Source organism: Populus alba, chromosome 14, assembly GCF_005239225.2.
Source record: "Populus alba chromosome 14, ASM523922v2, whole genome shotgun sequence".
Taxonomy (NCBI): domain Eukaryota; kingdom Viridiplantae; phylum Streptophyta; class Magnoliopsida; order Malpighiales; family Salicaceae; genus Populus; species Populus alba.
In genome coordinates, this window is record NC_133297.1 from 16522618 (window position 1) to 16532326 (window position 9709).

Below are 9709 nucleotides of genomic sequence, written 5' to 3' on the forward strand. Positions count from 1 at the left end.
GGAAGTTACATGTAATCTCACCTACTAATAATTAAATACAGCTAGTTTATAAACCCAAGTATAGCCACACAAAGCCCGACCCATTCGAAGTTCACAGCTTCAAAAGAGAATAGTTATTAATTGATCTAAACGAAAAATAAGAATATCTCATAATTTTTTTTTATGAATTCCATAAAAAAATTTATGTGTGTGGACAGCAAATGGCAGAAAATATCTAATCTATTTGTAGCATCCCCACCGGGCATTAAATGGACCCAGGTCATGATTGGCCAATTATGTTATCCTTTCAAAAAGGTCAACGCTTTTTAGATTCCCCATTCTCCCTTGTCTTTCTTTGAGTCCTCCTTTCTTGTATTAACCGAGTGTACAATACTGCTATAAAATTGTACATTCTTTTATTTTAATATGAGAAAATAAGTATTGGGTTGTATATATATTAAATATAAAATATATCTTTATTTTTTTATATAAAATAACAAAAACCATTAAGCTGTCTCATGTCAATCCACGTGGAAACAATATTTGAAAAAGATACACTTTACTGCTTATTCAATGATTTTTTTATTTTTTATTTTCTATAAATGGGAAGGCCTCTTCAGAAACAGGGGAATAGCAGAGCGAGTAGGTTGCCATTGCTATTAGTTGCTAAAAGAGGCAGAAAGCAATGAGACTTCCAAGCCCTACGCTTTGCCTCTTACCATTTCTTTTTCTGACTCTGCTGCAGAGACCCACCTTTGCCTCCATAAAGGTGAGCATTCAATCTCTGTATAAATCAACTATACATTAAAAAACACACCCACTATCTCTTTCTTTTCCCTCTTTTTGTTTTTGGTTGTTGTTGTAATGGTGGCAGCTTGATTTTTCAACATATTTAACCTTCGTTTTCTGTGTATATAATGGTGCTGTAGCCATATGTGGTGTACTTTGGAGGCCATTCTCATGGCCCTAAACCCTCGTCTCTCGATGCAAATCTAGCGAAGGATTCTCATTATGAATTCCTTGGATCCTTCTTGGGAAGGTAATGGATGTTCAAGCATAGCTACAGAAGAAATGACTGTTTATCCAGAGCAAGATATCTAATTTTGTTTCTGATTTTTCATGGAACAGCCGTGAATTCGCTGAAGATGCTATCTTTTACTCGTACACGAGGCACATCAATGGATTCGCTGCCACTTTAGAAGATGAAGTAGCAGCTGAGATAGCTAGTGAGAAACCACTGCTCCTGCTGCTCTGTTTTTTCCCTCTGTTTTGTTTCGTTTGTGATTTTTGAGCTTTCTTCCTTATCCAACGCAGAGCATCCAAGAGTAGTGTCGGTGTTCTTGAACCAGGGAAGAAAACAACACACGACTCATTCATGGAGCTTTCTGGGACTCGAGAAAGATGGAGTCGTTCCTTCTAGCTCGATCTGGAAGAAGGCAAGATTTGGTGAAGATACAATTATTGGAAACTTGGACACTGGTAACTCATTTTTTCTAAGGTTTTTTTTTTTTTTTTTTTTTTTTATCCTTCCCGAGATTTTTAGAGAGGGAGAGAGAGAGGATAGAAATGCGAGCTGAGGTAGTCTACCAAATCTTATACTAAATAAAAATAATGACATTTTTATTGCAATGAAAACTAAGTAATATTTTCTTTTTTCAATGGAGTTGGAAGCTTTCAGGTGATAACGCTAAGTGTCCTTTTCTTCTACTCTAGAAGTAACTATTATGTCTTCATTTGAATTTTCCTATTTGAATTTGGACGTGCGTCGTTGGCTTAGAGATTGCATTTGGAATGTGGAAAATCACTCTCATGTCTATCATTGTAACATGATCAAAGTATTGTTTGGAATGGGATTGAAATTGTGTTTTTTTAAAATATAATTTATTTTATAATAATTTTTTTATTTTTTATATTATTTTAAAGTGTTAATGTTAAAAATAATTTTTTTTAAAAAATATATTATTTTAATATATTTTTAAATAAAAAATTCTTCAAAACATAAATATTGTTATATTTTTTAAAAATTACGATGTTTTTTTTGTTTTTTAAAAGCATTTTTAAAAAGATTTAATTTTTTTTAATTTAAATTAATATTTTTTTATATTTTTAAATTATTTTTTATGTATTGATATAAAAAATAATTAAAAAATATTATTTTAATATATTTTTTATATAAAAATTATTTTAAAAAATAACCATACCTTAAAAAAGTTTAAAAGATAGCGCTCAAAGACTCCACCAATCACGTTCGGTTTCTAAATCTTTCAAAGGTGTTTTTGTTGACTAGCCGACCTCCAGATATGACCAAGAAGAAAATTAATGATAAAAAAAAATTAAAAAAAAAAAAAAAACTGATTAGATTGAGGGTCTCTAGATTTGCAATATTAAACTATATGGCATCGCTAAATCCTCATAATTATTATTTAGCCCCAAGTCTGGATAAGCGTGCCAGAGAGATCCAAAAACTTTTTCCCCATTTTTTTTCCCCCTAACTAGTTATACTAACATGAATACCATGAAAACAAAATGATAGATACATAATTATTAATAGAATAATAATTATTATTATGATCCAAAATGAAGCTTCATTTTCTTGGAAGAGAGAGAAGGAATAATGTAGTTGAGCTGCAATTAATTAGCTTTTAATTTGCTTAACAAATGGAATGTGCTAGGAGTGTGGCCCGAGTCTGAAAGCTTTAGCGATGAAGGGTTGGGACCGATTCCATCAAAGTGGAATGGAACATGTCAAAATGGCCATGATCCTGGCTTCCACTGCAACAGGTCTGCTTTGTTAATTTTTTATTTTATTTTTACTGTTTCTACGATGATGCAATCAAAATCCTGCTATGGTGGCTGAGTCGCGATGCGTTCAGTGTCATAATTTTTCTGCCATTAGTGATCTTACTATGCTTTCGGCCGCCATGGGAGTGCATTTATGAAAAAGGAGTTCTGGGTAAACTCTTGGGAAAAAGCTACAATGTCCAGAAACGACCCATCACAGTCAGAGAAGTGGTGGGATATTCAAAAAAAGCTGATGGACTTTGTGGGATCTATACATGCTGTGTGCTGCCATTGATTTCGAAAAGTCAAAATATTCCTTCCTCATTATGGTGGGGACTGGGGATTGCTGGTATCCCATTAAACCCATCGATTTGGAATTTTCTTGTAAAGCTAGCTAGCTGTGTCCTCATTTCTTTCAGAAATATTTGCTTTTTCCCTATACATACATACATATACATGTAAATACACATACGCTGATCTGTGCTTGACATCATCTAGTCTTCCTTGTTCCATTGCTTTTTTATACCATGTAAATACATATACAACTTTTTTTTATTGATCTTTCTGCGGTTGCCACGCCACCTTGAAAGATTTCATACTGTGTTTACACTCTTCATAGATTTGTATAGGTTTCCAAAATATTTTGGTTGTAAGATTCTGATCAGGCATTTTCCTTTGCTTGCTAACTAATTATCTATGCAAATCTTGTGTGCATATGAAGGAAGCTTATAGGAGCCAGGTACTTCAACAAAGGGTATGCTTCGATTGTTGGTCATCTCAACTCCTCCTTCGATACGCCTCGAGATGAAGATGGCCATGGATCCCATACCTTATCAACAGCAGGAGGTAGCTTTGTAGCTGGTGCGAGTGTTTTTTACATGGGCAACGGAACTGCAAAAGGGGGGTCACCAAAGGCCCGGGTGGCAGCTTACAAGGTCTGCTATCCCCCGGTAGATGGGGAGGAATGCTTCGATGCAGATATCTTAGCAGCATTTGACGCTGCTATCAGTGATGGTGTCGATGTATTGTCTGTTTCGCTAGGAGGAAATCCTACCGCATTCTTCAATGATAGTGTTGCAATTGGCTCTTTCCATGCCGTGAAGCATGGCATTGTAGTGATCTGTTCTGCTGGAAATTCAGGTCCTGTAGATGGTACCGTCTCCAATGTTGCACCATGGGAGATCACAGTCGGGGCCAGCACCATGGACAGAGAGTTTCCTAGTTATGTTGTCCTGGGAAACAAAATAAGCATCAAGGTTTCTTTCCCCTTCCTACTCGTCCCTTTTTCTTCCTTGAATCTTAAGAGAAACATTATTTTGATAACAAAATGAGCCTTTTAAAGACATGCCTGATGATTTTACAGGGGGAGAGTTTATCAGCTAAAGCCTTACCAAGGAATAAGTTCTTTCCCCTTATGAGTGCTGCAGATGCTAGAGCAACTAATGCATCAGTTGAAAACGCGTAGGGATTGAAGAATTTATCTCCCCGTTCATTCTGATTCTGCATTCCCTCTGATTAGTACTTCAATATTGTTTTTCTGCTCTGGAAATCCTTGACATTATCTGCTAATTAAGACATTTAATTTTTTTATTTTTTTGTATGTGCCATGCAGTCTGCTGTGCAAGGATGGATCACTTGATCCCGAAAAAGCAAAGGGGAAGATCTTAGTCTGTCTTCGAGGGATAAATGCAAGAGTTGACAAGGGTCAGCAAGCTGCTTTGGCTGGTGCTGTAGGGATGGTTCTTGCCAATAACAAGGATGCTGGGAATGAAATTCTTGCCGATCCTCACGTTCTTCCTGTATCGCATATCAATTACACCAGCGGTGTTGCCATCTTCAAATATATTAATTCCACAGAGTAAGATAACTTTATAACTACTGTCATTTTCACATTTTTATGCTGGTATCAGACCATGTTTCTCATATTAGCTGGCCTTCTTCCAAGATGTATTTAGGTACATGATTTAACTAGATTGGCATCATCCTAGCTGGTGTGCAATGAAATTGATGCATCGAACTGATCAAAGTTCATATTTTTGACAGGTATCCCGTTGCTTATATCACTCATCCAGTAACACGCATTGGCACAAAGCCAGCCCCCGTCGTGGCTGCTTTTTCCTCGAAGGGACCCAATACCGTCACGCCGGAGATTCTTAAGGTATTTCTCTAACAGTACTATCTTCTTGCTTCAGATGTTATATCGAACATTCAGCAACGGTTTCTCTGTACTCAGCCTGATATCACAGCACCGGGAGTGAGTGTAATAGCTGCCTTCACAAAAGCACAAGGACCAACAAATCAAGACTTTGACACGCGAAGAGTTCTGTTTAATTCAATATCAGGCACCTCAATGTCATGCCCTCATGTTTCAGGCATAGTTGGCCTTCTTAAAACTCTTCATCCTACTTGGAGTCCTGCATCGATTAAATCAGCAATTATGACTACTGGTGAGAGTATTTGCAAATTAAGTGAACTCTGGTTCATTCCGTATTCATTCAAATCAAGAAAATTCATCCTAGATCTTGACTGCAGCTATCTGATTCCCCTCTCTTCTGTTTTTCCTGAACTCCACAGCGACGGCACAAGATAACACGATGGAAACGATTCTGAATGCAAACCACACCGAGGCATCGCCATTCAGTTATGGAGCAGGCCACATAAGACCAAACAAAGCTATGGATCCAGGGCTGGTATATGACTTAACAGTTAATGATTACCTCAACTTTCTATGTGCCTTGGGGTACAACGAGACACAGATCTCAACATTCTCGGATGCTCCTTATGAATGTCCCTCCAAGCCCATTAGTCTTGCAAACTTCAACTACCCTTCTATCACCGTCCCCAATTTCAATGGCTCAATCACATTGTCACGAACAGTTAAGAACGTTGGTTCTCCAAGCACTTACAAGCTTCGAATCAGAAAACCAACTGGAGTTTCTGTTTCTGTTGAGCCGAAGAAGTTGGAGTTCAAGAAGGTTGGTGAAGAGAAGGCCTTCACTGTTACCTTGAAAGGCAAAGGCAAGGCAGCAAAGGACTACGTCTTTGGAGAACTGATATGGTCTGACAATAAGCATCATGTGAGGAGTCCTATAGTGGTAAAATGGTTCTAGAGACCAACTTGCTTCAGCTAGCTAGGTTAATAAGCCCGTTCCAATTTCTACTTGGTGGCTATGGCTACAATATTTATAGCCTCGCGTTCAACAAATGTTTATCTTAAAAGAAAATGTTGGGTTTATTTCTATTAGACTAATCGAAGGAAAGAAGCCATTGATGAATAGAAAGATGCTTTGACCCTGCTCTTATTATATCCCTTCAACTGTACAAACATGCGGTATCATTATCAGTTTCTTGCAGCACAATTTTAAGAGGTTGGTTTGGTGGTTAAGCAAATATATTGGAATTGAAATTTATTAAATTTCTCTAAACACTGGCATTTTCTATTGTTTAATAGAGTTCAAAGCAGGCCGAACAAAACAATATTAATATATAACTGCAGCGAAAAGACGGATTGTACTAGAGGTTGAGGAAAGAGTTGATAGAATTACAATCCTTCGAACATTTAGGAAGATGGAAGGAAAGGCCTTCATAAGTCGAGCAAGGTAGAGGACCTTTCTTCCATTAAAAAAAGAGGGAAGGAGACCGCATAAATACGTGAGACAAAGGCAGGATGAGTTGATTTGATTCTTTCCTGGGCCACACCCCCGACCTTGAACAAAACGCCAGGAGAGGAGCTGGGCTCAGGTAGAACAACGATCCAAATTTATCAACAGCCCTTTTCCAAATTCAACGTATGGATATGCCATGGGTTGGTCAACATCCTCGGCTGTCCATCTGCAAAATAAGAGAATCATCCAGCATTTAGTCTAAAGAAATATAAATCCAAAGCGAGGACACTTGGAATGTTATCATCACCTGAAGTTCTGAACAAGGTGGTGAAGGAAGAAGGCGACCTCAATCTTGGCAAGTTCAGATCCGGGACAGTATCTAGATCCTCCACCAAAAGGTGTAAACCTCTTGCTAGTCTGATCTTGAGTCTGAGGAGACCAATGATTTTTCTCTTCAAGAAATTATACTAGTAGGTCCACTCAAAGCCAGAAAAGTACACGAAATGATTTGTTTTTTCCTCTTGAACCATTTATGGCCCATTGGAGAACAGTCTTATTATACATTAAGATCCTTGAGATTGGTGTTATAAATTATTAATAATTACCTCCCATCTCCAAGGATGAAACTGGAGAGCATTTGCATGGACAGACGAATCTAAATGCACAGCTGTAAAAACAGGTAGGACCTTCCACCCAGATGGAATGAGGTAGTCTGAAAGGGGCAAAAAAAGAGAAGCCATGAATCTTTTAACTAATAAAGCGAGTGCATGCATGCATATTTTGATTAAGGGCAAAATCAGATATCGAGAGTGTAATCTATTGGTTTGAGACAACAGTCTCAAGGACCACCTCTGAACTTGACGTCTTTGAGAGCCTTTCGGTGTACAAATTTCACAATGTTTCCATATCTCAGTGCTTCACTGATAACCTACAGCCAAAAAAAAAAACAATAAATAATTATCGAAGAATGGTTGTCAAATTATGAACCATCATTTCAACTATGGCATGCATGGCTGAAACTAAAAGGAAATGAAGGAGAGGAAGTTAATTATACTACTAATAATAGCAAAAGAAAGGATATCATACATTTTGAGTGAATTCCATCGTCTTATAATCTTCCCAATTCAAACACTCATCTTTCTCCTTCAGGCTTCTTATTTGCTCATGCTCTAGCTACAGTTCAAAGATCAAAAAACTTGTATTTAGCAGTTAAACCCACCATATTGTCAAAAGGCAAGGTGCATGTGTGGAAAAGGTTACCTTTAACTGCTCTAATGCAGTGGGTGACTGGCCTAGAAGATGCACCACCATGGCCATTAAGAGCGAGGTAGTTTCGTACCCACCCAAAAGAGAATCCAACACAAAGCTCACTTTTTCATCTTCAGATAAGGTATCAACACTTAGAAGTATTTCAAGAAAATCATTCCTCACACTCCTACTATTTCTTGATCTTCTTTCCTCTATAATTGCTTTAACTCTAGAAGATATCCTGCTTCTAGCCTGTAAAGAGGGGTCAACAAAAAGTTGATCACATGCCTTCTTTTTGAAACAAGAGAAAAAGGAACCACATAATTATTGAAACTGCACACTTCTGTTTTGAAGTAAACAAAGGTATAGATGTCCAGGGAGCTCTAGCTAAACCTTCTTTTGAACATATATAGTAAAGAGCCAAATAGAGAACAGTCGTCTGGATATCTGAGTACCTGAACAGCTCTAGCATATGGAGTACCGGGAATATACAGAGGGATAGATACTAGTCCTCTCATAAAAGTAAGAAAATCTTCAAGAATTTCTCTAGTCTCCGGCTCCTCTGATGTTAAACCGAGCACTTGCTTTACTATTACATTGAATGAGAACTGTGAAATAAAAAGTATATCAGGAAAGGGGAAAAGGAAGAAGAAGATAGCCAAAAAGTAGGAGCAATTAAAGGAATACGTACCTTTCTAGCCTCTTCACAGAACACGACCTGTTGTTTATCTTTCCAGGAGCTCAATACTTGAATGGCAGTTCTTTCTATGTCATTCAAGAACTCTGGCTTTGATTTAGTAATGCTAACTAGAGAGATAGCCACATTTCTGAGTCTCTTGTGAGTATCACCAACAGCCACCAGCATGGAGACATTGCCAAGAATTCCGTGAATAGGCTTAGGATAGCTGCACTGGAATAACTTGCCTTCGTTTTGAAGAATGAAATAGTTCAGCTCCTGGTCACAGGACACCACCGTTGGAGAGAGAAATAAATGGGACCTGAACACGTTCCCGTACCTGAAAATATCCCATAGCATTTCACCCTAAACTGGCAAAAACTCTCATGGCGGAACCAACAACAATAAAATGAAGAATTTCTCTTACCTGGAACAGTGATCTCGAAGAAACGTACCGAGGGTGTTCGAAGGGTGAGGTTTCAAGAAACCGAGGGTTTCACCAAGTAGAGGCCACCCAAAAGAGCCCTTTGGGACATTATGACCAAGCTTCAAGAACACGGGCAGAAAATGATTCATTATTAGACCCAACAGACCACCAGTTATACCAACCAAAACACCAACCCAGAGCTCTCCAGCCATGGAAAAAGGAGTTTGTGTATCCTGATATGTTTCTTTCCAAACTCTGAAATGAGGTAAAATAGAACCCAAGAGTGTTTTTTTATACAAAAATGGACTTCGGTTTAGAAGTCTATATATAGAAAGTGGAGAGGGAGGGAGGGTGTGAAAGTGAAAGAGACCCTTTAATGCCTATTTTAACAAGCAGAACAGAAGCAATAATTTCAGCTTGTAATTCATGTGCCCTTCATGAACAGACCTCCATGTTTTGAAGAAAGCTACGTTTTATTACAGTTGGTAAATTTTGCTTTTATCGGAGTGGTGGAGGTCATAGGAAATGCAATCCACCGAGCTACTCAGGACTCAGGACTCAGGACCTAGACCTCTGCTGCTAGTACTAGGAGCGCAGAAGGTAGATTGCCCAGGTGTACGCTACGCATAATATTGCTACTTTTCCCCAGGGTCTTAGCCTGGTAAATAGCAAGCGGATTTTCTACACGTATTATAATATAAATTTAGAATTTTAATATTATGTTTATTTTTGTGTTTTAAAATATGTTTTAAAAATATTTTAAAAAAATTAAAATGTTTTTATTTTTTTATTTTAATTTAATATTTTTTTATATTTTCATATAATTTTGATATATTAATATTAAAAATAATTTTTAAAAAATATAAAATATTATTTTAATATATTCTTAAATAAAAAATATTTTAAAAATTAACAACCATGTCGTTTTCATCATTTTTACACTTTGTACTTTGAAAAACTGTTTTCTCTTTACGGTCAAGAGTTAATTTTTTC

General features: G+C 37.2%; 2 protein-coding genes across 2 annotated transcripts; one reads left to right on the top strand and one right to left on the bottom strand.

Moving 5' to 3' along the window:
- Positions 1 to 590: 590 nt before the first annotated feature.
- Positions 591 to 6060, top strand: LOC118054062 (subtilisin-like protease SBT5.3). The gene is made up of 11 exons (XM_035065536.2): positions 591 to 748; positions 909 to 1018; positions 1108 to 1205; positions 1294 to 1458; positions 2652 to 2760; positions 3482 to 4016; positions 4124 to 4221; positions 4373 to 4618; positions 4804 to 4918; positions 4994 to 5207; positions 5335 to 6060. The coding sequence occupies exons 1-11, from the start codon at positions 665 to 667 to the stop codon at positions 5868 to 5870; spliced, it is 2310 nt and encodes a 769-aa protein (XP_034921427.1). The 5' UTR covers positions 591 to 664; the 3' UTR covers positions 5871 to 6060.
- Positions 6061 to 6123: 63 nt separating this feature from the next.
- On the bottom strand, positions 6124 to 9259 carry LOC118054146 (cytochrome P450 724B1). Its single transcript, XM_035065646.2, has 9 exons — positions 8717 to 9259; positions 8305 to 8629; positions 8069 to 8221; positions 7626 to 7865; positions 7452 to 7538; positions 7215 to 7293; positions 6971 to 7077; positions 6673 to 6794; positions 6124 to 6591 (listed from the first exon to the last, which is right to left on the bottom strand). Exons 1-9 carry the CDS (start codon positions 8926 to 8928, stop codon positions 6498 to 6500), a joined length of 1419 nt encoding a protein of 472 aa, XP_034921537.1. The 5' UTR covers positions 8929 to 9259; the 3' UTR covers positions 6124 to 6497.
- Positions 9260 to 9709: the final 450 nt, after the last annotated feature.

What these genes read in the sequence shown, in the direction of transcription:
- LOC118054146 (XM_035065646.2), bottom strand. Translation starts at nt 8,928, where the DNA reads ATGGCTGGAGAGCTCTGGGTTGGTGTTTTGGTTGGTATAACTGGTGGT. An exon ending in TCTGTGAAGAGGCTAGAAAG is followed by an intron (nt 8,222 to 8,304) that starts GTACGTATTCCT and finishes TTTATTTCACAG; the next exon opens with TTCTCATTCAATGTAATAGT. An exon ending in CTGCATTAGAGCAGTTAAAG is followed by an intron (nt 7,539 to 7,625) that starts GTAACCTTTTCC and finishes TTTGAACTGTAG; the next exon opens with CTAGAGCATGAGCAAATAAG.
- LOC118054062 (XM_035065536.2), top strand. Translation starts at nt 665, where the DNA reads ATGAGACTTCCAAGCCCTACGCTTTGCCTCTTACCATTTCTTTTTCTG. An exon ending in GAAACAAAATAAGCATCAAG is followed by an intron (nt 4,017 to 4,123) that starts GTTTCTTTCCCC and finishes ATGATTTTACAG; the next exon opens with GGGGAGAGTTTATCAGCTAA. An exon ending in ATCAGCAATTATGACTACTG is followed by an intron (nt 5,208 to 5,334) that starts GTGAGAGTATTT and finishes TGAACTCCACAG; the next exon opens with CGACGGCACAAGATAACACG.